This window comes from Microtus ochrogaster, chromosome 4 (genome assembly GCF_000317375.1).
Source record: "Microtus ochrogaster isolate Prairie Vole_2 chromosome 4, MicOch1.0, whole genome shotgun sequence".
In the NCBI taxonomy this organism is placed as follows: domain Eukaryota; kingdom Metazoa; phylum Chordata; class Mammalia; order Rodentia; family Cricetidae; genus Microtus; species Microtus ochrogaster.
The window spans coordinates 66,081,827-66,099,699 of NC_022011.1; the positions used below are offsets into that span (position 1 = coordinate 66,081,827).

The 17,873-nt window shown below is 43.3% G+C and overlaps 1 protein-coding gene across 3 annotated transcripts in view; it reads left to right on the plus strand.

Moving 5' to 3' along the window:
* The window catches only part of Fmnl2 (formin like 2), a 254,474-nt gene that overhangs the window by 145,066 nt on the left and 91,535 nt on the right, over window positions 1-17,873 (plus strand). For all 3 annotated transcript variants that reach the window (XM_026778859.1, XM_026778861.1, XM_026778860.1), the window contains exon 2: window positions 6,281-6,364. In XM_026778859.1, coding sequence (XP_026634660.1) covers window positions 6,281-6,364 — 84 coding nt within the window. The remainder of the gene's footprint in view (window positions 1-6,280; window positions 6,365-17,873) is intronic.

The window sequence follows — 17,873 nt, forward strand, 5'->3', positions numbered from 1 at the left end:
ATGCCTCATTCCCTACAAAGGACAGTTTTCTGGTCAAGTTTTATTTTATAGATGTGATCAGATTAGGGAAAGACTTATTTCTACCCCTGTCGGCTTCCCGGGCTACCCAGAATGACATCGGTATCCTCAAGGATTAGATAAAGTCACAGTGACAATGAAAGATGACTGGCTGTGGTGATCTCCTTGGCTTCCTGCCTGCATCATGTGCCAAGAGAGAAGCTGACTGTTGCTAGCATCCACTGGGTTAGCGAGATTTCATGATTACAGATGCCAGGTAGTCATGAATAGAGGTCACGGAGGCAGACTGCTTTCCAGCGGAACAGAAGGAACAGAAGCGTGAGCCACGTGCTGAGTTGACAGCCACACCCCTGCTGCCCGCGTCCACTGCAGTCCTTTGCTGTGCTTTACTGCCTGGTTTTCCAATAATGGTGCAGGGGAAAATGCCAACGTGGAGAGCATAAGAGATTTAGCTGCCTGTTGTGTTCTGAGTACTTTGATGGGAGCTTCCTTTTCCTGTGTATTCATTTCCTTAGTTGACACTTCTCTCTGCTCTCCCGTAACTTATGAGCTTTGTAGTTTGGAGTCCATGCTAAGTAATGGTACATTACCTCTCTATTCCCTTCTGGTTCATTCTGTGTGTAGTACAGCACTTACCTCCTCCTGTAGTCTTGCCTTTGTTCACACTTCGCGTTTGACTAAAATAGCAATAGCATAAATAATCTCTGGTGTAGTTCCCATGTGCTTGACTGCTATTTTAAATGTATTATCACCTGATGGACTTTTTTTTTTTTGGCATTATTGCCGCCTCAGTCACCACTATCACCGTCATGGCCACACTGTGAACATCTCCATTTCACAAGAGGGGAAACAGAGTTAGTTGAAGTCACACACGCAAAGAGTAGCAGAGTCATGGTTACATCTGCAGAGTCCAGTGAGCAGTAACTATTTTGTAGCATTTAATGCCCCTCTTTGCCTCTCTCCCTGCATTCCAGGCCTCATCCATAGGAAGAAAGTCCCTTTTCTGAAGGTGTGCCGTTTCAGGGTGCTCTGGCCTCTTAGTGTCTTTATCCCCTGCACCCCTGTCCCTTGAGATGCCCTCACATTTCCTTCCACACTTCCATTTTTGGTTATTGGGTATTGGCTGATTTGCCATGGTACTTTATTGTCTGTGTCCGTCTCAGCCCCCCTTTCTGTTCTTCTAGTTTATATCTTCTCAGTTCTTAGGAGCTTCAGGATTTGGATCGAGCTAGTTATGTTCTACATACTTACTTTCCCCATCTGCCTCCTCAAGTTCACTCTTTATTTTTTATGTATACAATGTTCTGTCTGTGTGTATGCCTGCAGGCCAGAAGAGGGCACCAGACCTCATTACAGATGGTTGTGAGCCACCATGTGGTTGCTGGGAATTGAACTCAGGCCCTTTGGAAGAGCAGGCAATGCTCTTAACCGCTGAGCCATCTCTCCAGCCCCTTCAAGTTCATTCTTGATGCCCAAGCTCCAGGTTGCAGCATCATATTTTCTTTTTTTCTTTTTCTTTTTAGTTTATATCAAAGCGTATGACTTTGAGGGTAGGGGAATGGGGAGTTGTTCAGTGGGTACAGAGTTTTGAAAGATGAAGGCTCTAAAATTTTTTTGTACAGCAAGATGAATATAGTTGCATGGAACTTGAAATTGGCTAGGAGGGTAAATATTAGCTTTTCTGCTACAACTAAATTAACCATTTTGTTTGTGGTTAGTTATGATGTGATATATGCTCTGTGTGTGTGTGTGTGAGAGAGAGAGAGAGACAGAGAGAGAGACAGAGAGAGAGACAGAGAGAGAGACAGAGAGAGACAGAGAGAGAGACAGAGAGAGAGACAGAGAGAGAGAGACAGAGAGAGAGACAGAGAGAGAGACAGAGACACTGATCGACGGGTACACTCATGTGTGGAGGTCCCAGGAGAACCTTTGTGTCTTCCTCTATTTCCCTCTGCCTTATTTACTGCTTTGAGAAGGGTCTCTCACTGAACCAGAAGCTTGCATTTTTGGCTGCACTGTGTGACTGTTGAGCTCCTGGGATCTGTTTGTCTCTGTCCTCTGATGCTAAGGTCACAGGCTTACAAAGCCCCGCCTGGCTTTTCATGTGAATGCTGGGGAGTTGACTTCACCCTCATGCTTGCACAGAAAGTGTTTTTAATCTGACTCATCTTTCAGGCCCTCACAATTGATATTTTAAAAATTTTGATTTCTTCCGCTGGGTTCCTAGAAAGCCTACGTCCCTGTTAACTGAGGAGCTCTCTAGGAGGTTGTATGAACCATCTGTCTCGTTCACACCTTCCCTTCTCCCAGAAGCAAGTGGTTATTACCAGATTCTGTGAAGTGTCTGAGTTCTAAATTAGATGTTGTCCTCCTGATCCCAGTGGAATTACTTACCTGTACTCTATGCCTGAGCATTTCAGAGGCCTGACCAAGGGGGTGGGCAGGTAGTTCAGATGCTTGGTGAGCAATTAGCAAGTGTAGTTTTGTTTCTTACTTCCTTTGTCTTTTGAGATTATAATTACTTAATTTCCTATAGTTTTAACCTTGATTTGAAGATACTGCTCCTGACAATAACTAGTCCTTGAGGCTGAAAGCAGTCGAGACTTTTCGTTCAGGGCAAGGTAGACCTTTTCTCCAACTTCCCAAAGCCATGGGATCTGTCTGTCTGCTTCGACTGTTCTCTTGGCTTTCCTGTAAGTTCTCAGATCTACACAGGAATGTTTAGAAATCTCGCTTTTGTTTTTATTATTTCCTCCACACAGACGTTGCCTTCTGTGTGCTCCTCCCCTTCCATGGACTAGCATACACCTTGAGCAAAAGTTAAGGTGCTGCCTCTTGCTATCTAAGTCTTTCCAGACAGGTTCCACGGGACTTTTCTCTCAGAACCTCGTTTCCCCTCTTTCTGGCTTGTGTGTGTGGTGTGTATATGTTCATCCATTTTCAAGTGGTTGTGAGGTCATAAACACACCACACAGTGCACGTGGTTGTCTGAGGTTGACATTGTGTCTTCTTTTGATTGCTTTCCTTTTTATAGACTAAGATAGAATCTCTTTAAACTCAGAACTTGGTCTTTGGCTAATTTGACTGGCCAGCTTGCTCTCTGAGCCTCCATCCTGTGTGCTGGGATTAAAGGGTGCTGACCTACCCGGGTGACTTTGACCTGTGTTCTGGAGATCTGAACTGTGGTCCTCACACCTGTGTACTTTACCTGCTGATGAGGGAGCTCAGCTGCACAGCTCTCTCGTCAGCCTACTCTGTTCTCCGGTGATGACCACCACTCCTATGTGCTGCTGCCCTGTCTCTCTGCCTGCATGTTTGCTACTCCTCATCATTTCTTCATGTAGCACTTGCAGCAACTTTGCAAAGTACCTTGCTTGCTTGTTCTCTTGTTTAAAAGCATTTGAGGGGCTGTAGAGATGGCTCAGCCCTTAAGAACACTACCTGCTCTTCCAGACTTCCCAGGTTCCATTCCCAGCACCCACACAGAGACTCACAAACTGTAACTCCAGTCCCAGGGGATCTGATGCCCTCTTCTGACCTCCACAGGAGCTGCATGTATGCAGTTCAAAGACGTACGTGTAGGCAGTTATTGGCTTCATATTGCGCTTTGCGTAGAAGCACAGTTACTGGCTTTGAGTGGCATTTCCGAGAATGGTGTGGCTCTGACTCCCCATCTTTCCTTTCTCCCTTCCCTCTTAGGCTCTCTCCTGCCACACTGGATACTTCTGAGCTCTTTGTGCCCCACATCCTGTCTCACAGCCTCCTTTCTGTGTGCTTTGCTCCACAGGATTCTGCCCACTCTTCACTTGTCTGACCTTCGCTCATGTTTAAACTTCCATAATGTCCCCCTTTCCCCAGAGCTGTTTCCCCACTCTGAATCCCAGCCACCGTCTGATAACCTTTCTTTCTGGAGTGGGAGAAGCTTTTGTCTTCGCAGCATGACACAAGACTCTCTAGTCTCCATGTGTATTTGGTTTCCCCAGTGCCACCCATCGTGTTGCATCGAACTTGTACAGGGAGGGTCCTGCATAAACATTCGTCAAACCTGAAGACTGTGAATTAAAATAAAAGTTAGCTCAGAGGCAGTGCCTTACCTGTCTTTTTGTAATAGCGAGGCCTTCCAGTTCTGACTGCTGACCGCTTGCACCAGGGCTGAGCAGAGAGAGAGCTGGCACAATGTTTTAAGTAACTTGACATTTTATTTTTCTGCAAAATGAACTCGGTTAGAACTGGTAGAACATATCCTGGAAACTTCACAGGGTTTGTTCCTATGAATCTGTGCAGCCTTAAGCAAGTTAGCCAAGTTTGCCCAGGCCTGTTTTCCCATGTAACTGGGGGAAATCGTATCAAGCTCACATGCTTATGCCTAGAAGATTGAGATTAGACATGCATCATGCCTAATACGCTGCTTTGGACACTGTGGTTCAGGCATTTAAAGAATTCTTTCATCCCTCTGGAGATTAATGAGGGCCTGGGGGGAAAACTCATTTAACTTATCCTGCGATATTGTGCTGCACATAATCATACCCAGGGGTGCCAATCTGAGGGTCAGGAACTGGTTTAAGAGGGCATTATTTATCTCTAGGGTACAAATAAGCAATAAACGGCTGTTTATTTAACAGTAAATCATCTTGTTCCCCTCCCCCGAAGAAAGATATACTTGGAATTCCTTGCTGTATCTCAGGGTTGGTTGTTTCACTTTGTTTATCTGCTTATGTTTATCAGAGTCATAAGTGCAATTAAATACTTTTTCATTCTATTCTAAGTATCTTCTCCAAGGAGCTGGGTTACATGAAACTATCACCCCTCCCCCCATTTTTTAGGCATTTCAATATTTAAGAAGCTTTAGTAGTAGCTCCCAAAACTCGGAAATCCTCTGTTCTTCTGAATACACTGTCAGCATAAAAGTAGCGAAAGTATTAAAAGAGATGATTTAAAAAATTCTGAAGGCAGGTAACTGGATTTCAAATCTGATGGCTTAGGTTCAAATAGGTAGATGGTAGATATCTACTTTAGGAATATTATCATGATTGTCAGGCTGAATTTAAAGGGTTAGGCCTATCAAGTCATCACAGGTGATTCCCTGCCGTGAAGTCAGCATAGTTTGCCCTCTTCTACTAAATTCCATTTACCCTGCGGCAGGAGGAGCGGTCTAGCTATAAACTGAGTCCTGCAGAGAGTTGGGTCTTGCGCATTGACCGGTCAAGACTTTTGTATCTGTCTTCCTAAATGTTGGTCTAGACAAGGAGCTGCATGGTTTGAACAGGATGCCTGTAATGTGTCAAGCTTGAGACTGGAAAATCAATAGACATAATACCTTATTGGGTATTTTACCCAATTGTCTAGAACATGGGGACTTTAGGGAGGACACAGACTGATCTGGATTGCTTCTGGGCTCAGACTTTGCCTCAAGTCCTGTTGCTAAGGATCTTTATCATATGTATGATTGGTTATATGAGACACCAGGGTCATAGCACATGCCTGTATCCAGGCAAGTTTATGTTCCCCTCTGCAGCATGTGTGTTGTGGTGGCCGTAGGGACTTGTGTGATGCTGATGTCTAAATATCTTGTTGACCTTAGTGCCGATTACTCGCTGCAAGCTCAACTTCATCTGCAAGTGCAGTTAAAGTTTGAATTAATTGGCTGGTCTTAGCAAGTCCAGAAGGAATGGCATCTTTTCACAGAAAGCACAGAAGACAATTATTGTTATTTATTTATCTGCCTTTATTTTGTTCTCACCTCACTTTTATGTGGGTTCTCGGGGTGAGCTCAGGTTGCCAGGCTTATGTAGAAAGCATCTCTACTGTCACCTGGTGCAAACAACATTTTCTTTCAGTGATTCTGGCCATCAAGTTTTCTGTTGGTGTCTTTGTGTCTGAACTGGAGCCATACTTTCTGAAAAGCCAGTTCTGACCTTTTAATTGATTACAAAGGGAGGCCACTGTAAAATAAATGGACAGAGTCACTTTTGCTGAAATGCGTGTCTGGTTGTTTAAAAGCAGGCCACCCTTCCTTTTCACCAACCGAATATGGAAATATATAAATATGTATTATATATTATATTATAATATTATATATATGCTATTATATATTTACATATATAAATGAAATACAGAGGGGTGTGGGAATGTCTTCTGCAGCTGTCCTGGTTGAATCGTATGCAGGGCACTGCAGTGATTGCGTGGAAGGGCCGTAGTGATTCTTTTCTACCTGGGAGGTACTGTGGTTTGTAACAAGACTTTTTACGTTTTATTTCCACAGAATGCTATGAACCTACCTCCCGACAAAGCCAGATTGCTGCGGCAGTATGACAATGAGAAAAAGTGGGAGCTGATCTGCGATCAGGTAAGAAGCAGCTGTATTCTATGGAGAAAGCAAGTTTCCGCCTGTGTGTGTTGAGCTTGTCTAGGGGATTCCTCTGCTCTGACTCGTTGACCTCTGGCTTTCTTAATCTGCAGAGGAAAAGGTACAAAATTCCTACTTTTGTGTTTTCATTCCTTGAAACATTTCACAATTTGGTCTTCTGGGAAAGCTGGTGGAATGGATAACTCAGGATGAGACATCTTTTCTGTCTGCCATCCATAGCAGCTCCTGCTCTGTGCTCACTTACGTGGCACAGGTCCCATGCTTTAATAGGACTGTAGACTGGCGTGTGTTCATCTAGGAGGTAAATTGTTTATAAGGAAATGGGGGTAGCCTGGAACAGTGCTTCTTCCTTTAGCTAGTTCCCGGTTGTTACTATTTTGTATTTAACTCATTATAACAAATTCATATCCTTCTGAGGGGTATGAAATTAAATGTAAGAGTATTTGTTGTATTTCATCTAATCTTCAAATTTTACTCTGTGTCTAAAGTATCCATCTGGGCCCTCTCCTTAATAAAGCCAGCGTGTGAGCTATGCACTTCAAAAGAAAAAGGTTTTTTCCCTATTTTGCATAAAACCTAGAAATATATAGCTATTTTTCCTGTTCTGCTTTTAATAATCCAAGTATATTTGTGTGCTCTCCCCCTCCCCACCCTCCCCTTGGCCCCCATTTCTCTCTCTTTCTCTCTCTCTCTCTCTCTCTCTCTCTCTCTCTCTCTCACACACACACACACACACACACATACACACACACACACTTCTGTGTGTTGATACATTTGCCAGTGACCATTGCTGTACTTATTCTCTGTTGAGGGTGGTGGTTTTTATCAAGGGGAAATGTTACCTTATAAATAGGGAATAGGTCTTTTGCTGTGAGGATAAAATGTATCAGTGACCTGAATTAGTTTTCTGTTCAACACAGGTAAAGGTTTCTGTTTTCCTAAGATGTTTGTTGGAAGCATTTTAAACACCCGATGTAGGTTGCTTTACTCAGGTTCCTAGGAACAAATAAAGTAGACTAGGGGGCACATAGTAAAATCACCTGCTTATTCCATATTATGTATGAACACGGAGAATAGATGGAAACTGAAGAAAAGTTTTTTTTTTTTTTATCAAGAGTTGTGTGTGAATGTGTGTTTGTGTGTATGTCTGTATCTCTCTCTGTCTCTGTCTCTGTCTCTCTCTGTGTGTGTGTGTGTGTGTGTGTGTGTGTGTGTGTGCTCCGTGTGCATGTCTGGTCCCTGTGGAGGTCAGAATAAAATCATTTGATCCTTTGACTTGGAGTCACTCTGTGATGACAGATCTTACAGAACGGATCTCTTTCTAGATATATTTATTAGAATGACTTCCAGGCTTCAGTCCAGCTAATGCAACAATGGCTACCTCTGAATGGAAGGTCCAGGAATCCAGGTGTTGTTCCCTTCATGAGGCTGGATGCCTCAGCTGGTCTTCAGTGTATGCTGGAACCCTGAAGAAGCAGTCTCCTAGACCAGTGAAGGAATGGATGTGGCTTGCTAGGGCGGTGAAGCAAGCAGGCAAAGAACAAAATGTTCATTCCTTCTTTCATGTAGGCTTCCAGCAGAAGATGTGGCCCAGAGTAGGGGTGGGTCCTCCCACCTCAAAAGATCTGGATTGAAGGTGTGTCTTCCTACCTTCAAGTTTCAGATTTTAGTAGATAGGCAAACATTCCACACAGGAGTGCCTGCCCTATTTTTGTGTTTTAGTTCATTTTCAGTTGTAGCCAAGTTGACAACCAAGAATAGCGATCTAAGATAGGAAAATGGGGAACATCTGGGACGAGTTGAGAGGGAGAAGAATATGACCAAAATAGATATATATCGGCACATGCCTTTAACCCCAGCACTCGGGAGGCAGAGGCAGGCAGGCCTCTGTGAGTTCAAAGTCAGCCTGGCCAACAAAGTAAATTCCAGGACAGCCGGAGCTGTTACACAGAGAAGTTGTGTCTTGAAAAACCAACAACAACAAACAAACAAACAAATAAAAATATAACTGAGATAATTAACGTAATTAAATTAAGAGCCCAGAGAGGCAACTCTAAGCAAGAGCATAAAGGCATATGCTGCTTTTCAAGAAGCCCCAGCCTGGTGTTTTCACAACTGTTGGTACTGTCTTCAGTACTGGGGGATCATCCCCCTCTTCTGGCACTGCCTGCACATGGGGCCTCGGCATACATTCAAGCAGGACACTCAACGCACATAAAAATAAATAAATCTCTAAATTGATTAAAGGGAGGTAGAGAGAGTGACCTGTTCTCCAGTGTGCTGCATCATGAGATAAGACATTGGTGAAGAGTATGGTTCACATCTGTAATCCCAGCCACTCCAGAGGATAAAGTAAGAGGATCTCAAGTTCCTGCTCTGTCTGGGGACCCTTTTACAAAATTGACCTAATTAAAATGGACTGGGAATATAATTTGGTGGCAAAGTGCTTGCTTAGGCTGCCAAGGCCTAGGGTTTAATTACAGTGACCCAAGGTGGGGAGGGCAGAGAACAGAGAAGCAAAGGTAGACTAAATTACTAACATTACAGGGAGCTAGGCCTTCCTTTGTAAAAAAAAAAAAAAATAGTTTCTTTTTCTTTTTTTTTTTTTTTAGAGAAAAAATAGGTTCTCTAATTTTTTGACGTTATAATGTAATTTCATCATTTTCCCCTCCCTTCCCTCGCTCTAGGTCTCCAGTCTGGCCCCTTGTCTTTCTCTTCAAACCCGTGACCTCTTTTCTCACAAATTGTTGGTGCCTGCCTGTGTGTAGTTGTTCTAGTCGCTGATCTGTCGCTGTGCAGAGACACCGTGACCAAGGCAGCTCCTCTAAAGGAAAGCATTGCACTGGAGGATGGCTTACGGTTTCAGAGGTTTAGTCCATTATCAGCATGGCAGGGAGCATGATGGCAGGCTCTTTTATAAGCTTTATTTCATGATTGCTTTTAATGCCTCAGATATGTTCGAAAGGGCATGGTCGAAGATTTGTGACAGCCACGGTTTTCTCTCAGACTAAAAGTCTCTTCACAGGGCCGATGTTGGGGAGGTGGGGATCTTGAGACAGGGAGGAGCATATCAGGTATTAGGTCGCAGTTCTTGTTTTCCCGTCCTCACAGTAAGGTGGCTGCTCTTCACAGTGGTGTCTGGAATGCTGAATGCTTAGCCCTTCCCCAGTCACTTCCGCACATGCCCCGTTCCTACAGCAGCTTCCTGACGCTGAGGTGCCATGGCTGTCTTGCTGATGCCAGGTTAAGAGTAATGGTTACTATTGCCGAAAGCCGGCAGAAGCAGTTGCTCTTAATAGTGCCTCTCTATACTGTAAGGGGAAAGCCCCATCCCAGAGAGGAAGCCCCTGCCAAAGGTCCCGTAAGTAATGGTGAAAAGGCTGGTGTAGGCAGCCTGGCTTTGGGGAAGGTGCAGACTGTCGTTTGTGTCTTAACCAGTGTTCTCTGCTGCTCTCCCCATAGGGTCTATGGGTGGGCCGGTGCTCTTACCCACTGAGCCATCTCTCTCCAGCCCGTTGCTAATGTTTGGAATTGGGTAACCTATCAGGGTGCTCACCCCCAGAGAAGACCAATTCTTCCTCTCTCAGTCGTCCTACATTGCCTGTGTATCTCTTCTTCTAGTGGTTGGGTCCTGTGAGGTTTTCCCCATTCATTTGGCATGTCAGCTGGCGGTGGTGTCATGCAACCGCTTGGGAAACCATATTGTTAAGATCCCATGTGTAGCTCTTCCCTGTCATATATAGATGTCACAATCTCTAACCCCGCAAGTCACAGTTTTGTTCTGTGATGTCTCAGCTGATAGGGAGGAACTTGGTTCATAACTGTTCCTCTGCAGATGATGAAATTTTCATTAGAAAATTCAGGCCATTTGAGGCGACTCATGCTGATGGGGTCAAGTCCATCCATGTCCGTTGTGGTCCAGAGGTGCCGTGCCTAAGCTGAGCCAGAACGCTTGCCTCTTGGTTTCTGGGCTATTTGTAGTATGGTTGATTATTTTCTGTGATTTTTTTTTTTTTCCTGGCTTGGACTCAAATTTGCCTTTTTTAAAGCTGGGTATTGCTTTGCATTGTACCTGGAGGAAGGAGTGGCGGGAGTGGGGGTGGGGTGGTCGGCGGAGATGGGAGTACTTCTTTTTTGGTACAGAACTGTATGGGAGAAGATTAACAAGAAAGATGAATGAAAAGGTTACAGGAAATCATACCTACTTAAACTCAGCTTCCTGTGTTAAGCACTTCAGGGAGATCAGATAACAATCCTCAAGGCTTGGCATGAATCCCAACCCAGGGAAGGGAAAGGCTCTGCTGCCACTCAGTGAAAGATGAGCCAGGCCTGTGCCACCAGATAGGGCTATTTAGCATACGCTATTACAGTTATCTGTGGGAGCCGAGAATCTAGTTCATTAGTTGCGTGTACCTCGTCCTGGGACTGATTCCTAACACTACCAAAACAAAAACAAACAAACAAACAAAACCCACAGTTATTATAAGCAGACAAGCTTATAGTACTTCTTAAAAATAAAAGCAAGGCACTCTTGAAAAGCAAGTTAACCAACTTGGGCTACAGAGGTGGCTCAGTTAAGCACAGCATGAAGATCTGAGTCTAGAACCTTGGGGAGAGGAGAGTCCCAGCGGTGGATGCTCGGAATATCAGTATCGGTGCCGGGAAAGGGGAGACAGATGGCCAGCCAGTTTCACTGACATTTTCACCCCCAGGCCAGTGAGAGAGACTATCTCAGTAAACACTGTAGATAGCTCCTGAAAAATGACACTCAAGGTTGTCCCCGGGCCTCCGTGTTCACACGTACGGATGTGCAGCACCCCCGGCTTCTCACAAACATGCTAGTTAAGCTAATTTGTCACAGGAATACGACCTGAAGAATTTACACGTCTAACTTAAAATATGTTTTAAACTTTTTATAAAGATCCATCCCTTATTCCCTTTATCTCACACCCCCTTGCTCCCATTTCCCCCCTCCCCTTCCTTCTTTTTTTGTTTTACTCTGCAAGCTCTTCCATAGCACCCCAGGTTGACCAAGAACGCACACTGTAGAGTACGGCCTCTCTGTTGCTTGTGGCAGTATCCTGCTTTAGCCCCCCCCAAAGATCTGAGATTACAGGCACGAACCCCACCCCCTGGCTCGGCTCACTTTATTTTCTCTCTCTTTTTTTTTTTTTAAAAAAAAAAACATCGTTCATTATTATTGTGAATGTACGTGGGAGCTTGCATGCTATGACAGACGTGGAGGTCCGAGGACTCTTTTGTGGAATCAGTTTTCTTCCTACTCCATTGCATGGACTCTGGGGCTTGAACTCAGGTCTCCATACTTGTGCAACTGGTGCCTGGACCTAGTGAGCCACTCACTGAGCCCTGGTTTTGTGTTCCAGTGTTCATGGACCACTTGGAGCCTTTGGCAAGTAAGCAAATGCTGGGTGTTGAGCTTTTTTTTTTTTCTCCTGTGGAGTGTCAGATTCTAGGTACCAGGGACTCCCCAGAACACCGGTGGTGATACGTGAGCCAAGAGTCAGGGCAGGGGTGGTGCTTTATGACCTGCCTCATGGTCAGGGTCTGTTCTGGAAGTCATTCAGGCCGGAAGTGCAGCGGAGACCCAGGGGAGGAGACTGAGACCAGCGACAAGAGTGGATCCATCTCCAGCTGCTCCCAGACGTCAGCTTTAAGCAGTATTTACACGATACCCAAGTAACTGGCTTTGATTCTACATTTAGCCCCACTTCCCCAGCTGCTGGGAGAGCAACTGTCTGCCTCCAGCCTTCTTTGCCCCCCTCCCCCGACATCTTTACCTTGATATTGTTTGATGCTAAATTTTACTATATTTTTTTGTAATGTTGTAGTGTGTCGAAATGCTATTTAGTTTTCACTCATTGTTTCTTGGGGATTTGTTTCTTTTTAATTTGTCTACTAACTTTCATTTTGTCTTTTATTTTGGTCCTCCCTCTATTTAATCAGTCCTTTTTTAACTGCTGAATTAGTCAGCATTATTTTCCTTTGATATTTTGTTTTCTAGTTTATTTTTGGAAGGCAGCTATGCTCACCACTATACCACCAACGCCGCAACTCTAGTTTATTTTTGAAAGGTAATATATGCCTTAAAAATCAGAGTTTTCTCTCATTCAAATAAAACCATCATGATTTAAAGAAATAACTCCTTAATACTTCCTATCCCTCCCATTTTCCAGGGACGATGCTGGGCAGGCCCTCTTACTGGGAGTTTTTCTCTTTTACTTTTGCCTGTTGCTTCCTTACCTCGCAGCAGCTTACGTCCTGTGGTTGCTATTGGCTACAGTAAGATGTAGAGATATTTTATTTATGTTTTCATAAATTAAGCTTGCCTAAAGTTCAGAAGGTAAAACTAAGCCCCTAGAGGCTGGGCATGGTGTCACACACCTTTAATGCCCGGATTTGGGAGACAGAGGCAGATGGAATTCAAGGCTACCCCTGGCTAAACAAGATCAGTGCAGAAACAAATCCAGGTGGTAGTGGACTCACACTTTAATCCTGGAGCTGGGGAGTCACATTAATTCCAGCACTAAAGGGAAGAAACAGAGCTCAGGGTTTACTCTGCATTCGCCCAGCCTTGGTAGAGGTGAGACTCCTCTAGTGGCTTGGCTGTTTTGCTTTTCTGATCTTCAGCTTGAACCCCAGCATCTGTCTCTGGGTTTTAACTATTTGTGCTACAGTTAGCTTTAATGAATGATGGATGATGGAATGTTTTGTTGAGAATATCGCAGGAGGTGATATTTGTCCTGGCTGTCATCGAGGTTATCCAATCCATCAGGCATGATCTGGTCGCTCCATTGTCTTAGTGTGTTTTCCCTTGTGTTGGCAAGGAGTTTTGTCTGTCACTTTGTCTCACTCTTGGATATAACCAGTTACATAACAGTTTTATACCCAGTGAATTTAAAACCAACTGATAATCTTTGATTCAACCAATTTCATTGAGTGTTACAAATTGATGGCTGCCCAATTTCTTTCTACATTAAACTGGTGTCTTTGTTTGCTTTCTTTTGCTGTGATAAAGCATTCTAACCAAAATCACAGTGACCTAGACGAGCAGGCTGCTTTTTAGGACAGGGTCCTAAAGGGGAGGTAGTCAGGAGATGAGAAGGAAAAGACAGAAAGCTTGTGTTGGAAGGAGTTGCAGAAGCTGTGTCTTATGCCTAACAAGCTTACTAAGAAGTATAGCATCTTATACTCTATTTCCAGGAAAGAAATGGGACAGACTCTGCAGAAACTATTATACAGTGATACCAAGTCAGCGGGAGGCTAATAAAGCAATGTTATACAAAGGGGGGCACAGGGAATCTTAAAACAGATGGAACATCCAGTGGCTTTGGGACTGATGGCTCCAGTCTCTTCAGGAAGAAAAGCCAAGTACCCAGCAACCAAAACCATAGCTTCTTCAAAGGCCTGATGTCCAACACCAGACTGGGCCAGGCCAAGTCTGCTCCTGAACAAGGAAGAACACAGAGCTAGTTTTCTTTGGCCCTATCATCAGGGCATATCAGAAAGCCAGGGGTCAGTCTGGCTCTCAACAGCTAGGGAAAGGTTCATTTGGCTCACCTAAAGATCCCACTCACAGTCCATCGTGAAGGGAAGCCAGGGCACGAACTCAAGTCAGGAAATGAATAGAGACCATGGAGGTATGCTTGTTCTGCTTGGTTTGCTCAGCCTGCTTTCTTATACAACCTAGCATCTCCTGTCACCTGAAGGGTGACACTTCACATGAGTAAGCTTAGCCATCCCTTGTCAATCATCAGTCAAGGAAATACTCCCATAGACTTGCCTGTTGGCAGGCTGGTGGAGGCAGTTCCTCTCTTGAGATTCCTGTTTCCCAGATGAACCTGTTTTGTGTCAAAAGCCAACAACCATCATGCTTAGCAGCTAGCCCTTGCAGCTGGGTCTTCATTCTCCCTGGCGTATTTTCTGACCTTTTCGTTTCTGATGCCATTTTTCAAAATAACGATTTGGCTCAGTGAATAACTCAAAAAAGTAACTGATGAGGTTTCTTTGACTTCTTCTGTGAAATATCACTCAGAATTCTTGGATTTTCATCATTGTGTGTCAATCTAGATATTATTTTTCAGACTTTTTTTAGTGCTTCTTTGACTGATGGAAAAATCATGCAGATGTTTTTGACACAAAACCAATCCCCAAGAAATCGTTTTATGCTGCAAAAATAATGTTAGGTTTAAATTGTAAGTTCTTTGCCCTTTAAACCAAGCATTTCTCTAAGGAGCCTTCTTTTTCCCTCCTCCTGGGGTATGATATAGTTGAAAATGTGACATTGGTAAGAAATGGGCAAATTTTCTTCCCAGCTTGCGTTTGTACTTTGAAAATAATTCTAAAAATTATGAGTTCATTCTGATATTTCCAAATAAATTTTTTTTAAAGATTTATTTATTTATTATGTATACAGCATTCTGTCTGGATGTTTGTTTGCAGGCCAGAAGAGGGCACCAGATCTCATTATGGATGGTTGTGAGTCACAATGTGGTTGCTGGGAATTGAACTCAGGACCTGTGGAAGAGCAACCAGTGCTCTTAACCTCTGACCCATCTCTCCAGCCCCCCAAATAAATTTTTATTATCAATCTAATCTCCTTGGTTTGATATTTATCAGCTTTATTGAAATGTGTGATTCCAAACCTTAGTGCAATTATTTGTTATTTTCTTAAAATATGAAAAGGTTTTGTGGGTGAGGGCATATATCATTCAGTGGTATAGTGCGAGTCTAGCTGCAGGAGGCCTTGAGTTCTGTCCCCCAACACTGCAACAAGTAAAATATAAAATGTCTAAACAAAAATTCATAATCATAGCATTAATACCTTTGCCATCCTAACCACTACTAATAAGATTAACAATGTATACATATTCTTGGTCATTTTCTGTGTTACCAAAGTATCTGCTTTGATGGCTAAAAACAACAAATTTATTCTCACAGTTTTGGAAACTAGAAATCTGAAATGAGGTGCTGATTGGGCCCTGCTCCTTCCAAAGTTCCCGGAGGAGATGCCTACTGTGCTAGTTCCAGCTTCTGGTGGCCTTGGGTATTCCGTGCCTGTTGGCTGTGTGTGTGACATCTGCTTCCATTTGGATGTGCCTTTTTTCTTCTTTGTATTCTTTTTCTTAGTTTTTCTATATGAGGGCTTTGCCTACTAGAATAGTCCAACGCTGAGATCCTTAATTTCATTACATCTGCTAGAACCTCTTTTTCCAATTATGATCATCTTCACTAGTTTGGGGCTCAGAGCATGGGCACAAACTTTAGGGGGACACAGTTTAACCTACCTCTGATGCCAAGATAAGTAATAATTTCTCTAATAAGCTTTTTATTTACAAGACCCAAAGTTAGATACTATATAAATGGAAGTTTCTGTCCCACCCACAGTCCCAAAGAAACACACAGAGGCTTATTATTAGTTAAAAACGGTTTGCCCTGTTAGCTCAGGCTTATTATTAACCAGCCCCCTTATCACTTCAATTAGCCCATAATTCTTGTTTATATTTAGCAATGTGGCTTGTTACCTTTTCTCAGTAAAGCATTCTCATCCTGCTTTCTCTGTGTCTGGCCGGTGATCGAGGCAGTTATCAAGGGCAAAATCATATCATTATTTTCCCACATGAAGCTAATTTGGACATATAGCTTTATCTTCACCTGGTGGGGGTTAGCATCTCCTAACCTGTGACACAGTGGACAGATGGATGTATTTATGGGATGACATTTGGGAGAGGCTGGAGAGAGAGAAACACACTTGCTATGCCCTCTTATTCTATTGAGTAGGCCATGGAGAACAACGAGAGTGGAAGGTCCAGGAAAGAGAAGAAAATGTTTAGGAAACGGCAACTACTGCATCTGCCATGATGGCCAGATTTGGTTGGCCCATTTATTTTAGGCTTAATTCATCAAAATTCTTTTTTTTTTTACATTTATAAGCACTGAACTCCATAGAATTCTGTGATTATTCATAAGTGATGTGTTCTCCTGAGAAGTTAATATAAAGCTGGTGGTTGGCTAAGTAAATAAATGTTTCAAAGTTGAGAAAACAAAATGACCTTTTGGCATTTGGTATTTGACCAAGATGCTAAAAATACGCACTGGAGAGAAGATAGCATCTTCAACAAATGATGCCTGGAAAACTGGATGTTGACACGTAGAAGCATGACATTAGACCCATATCTCTCAGCTGCACAGAAATCAGTTTCAGATGGCTCAAAGACATTGGTGTCAAGCCTGAAACACCGGAACTCCTAGGAAGCATAGGGAGTGTGTTGGAAGATATAGGTGTAAGAGAGGACTTTCTGGACCAGACTCCATTTACTCGGGAACTAAGTCCAGTGTTGGCAAGTAGAAATGAAAACCTCTGTACAACCAAGAAAACAATCAAGTGAAGAGGAAACCCATAGGGTGGAGGAGAACCTTTGCCAACTACACATCTGGCAGAGGATTAATGTCTAGGATATACAAAGAACTAAAAAAGTAAAGAAAAAGAAAACAAGAGTCAGGTAAAGAAATGACGAAATTTGAAAATTAGACTGCAGACCTGAGCAAGAATTTTCAGAAGAAAGAATAAAAGTAGCTTGGACAAACCTTAAACAGTGTTGAACATCTTTAGCAATTAGGGAAATGCCAATTAAAACTACTCTGAGATTTTATCTTGCCCTAGTCTGAATAGCCAAGGTCGAGAAAAGAGCTGGCACTAATTGCTAGTGAGGCTGTGCGGAAAAGGAAACACCCATTCACTCAGGGATGGCAGCCACCGTGGAGAATTCTCAAAGAAACCGAAAGGAGGTCCATGATATGACTCAGCTCTGATGCCCAATACGGCATGTGCCTTGACATTCTACCCCACAGATGCTTGCATTCATGTTGACTGATGCTCTTCTCACTATTTCTCCGACTGGAAACACCTAAATGTCCTGCAGCAGAGGAGTGGATAATACAGATGTGGTACATATACACACACAACTATCCTATCCAGCTGTAAAGTGAAACAAACAGTCATGGAATTTGCGGGCAAATGGATAAAACTGTAAAACAGTCGACCGAGTGAAGTAACCCAACTCAGAACATTGCATTTTTTTTTTGTTGTTGGTTGTTTTTTTTTTTTTTTTTAAATTGTGGATTCTAGCTCTGAATCTCTAGATATGAGTATACGATAGGAGCAGCCACAGATAGATACCAGCATAATAAAAAGGGCCACAAATGGGGAAAGGAACTTTGGAGAGGGGGGTCAGTAGGACACAGGTGCTATGAAGGAGAGATGGCAGGATGGGGGGGTTGCTTTAATACTGGAGGGGAAAGCGAGAGCAAAAGAGGTTAGAAGAGAGATAAATTATGCTAAGGATAATTGAAAATGCCATAGAGAAACATTTATGATTACTTATACAACAAAATCCCTAGTATCAGGTATGGGAAATCTCCTTTTGAATTGCCAGGGGAATCCAAGAGACTTCCCAAACTCCCCCAAAGT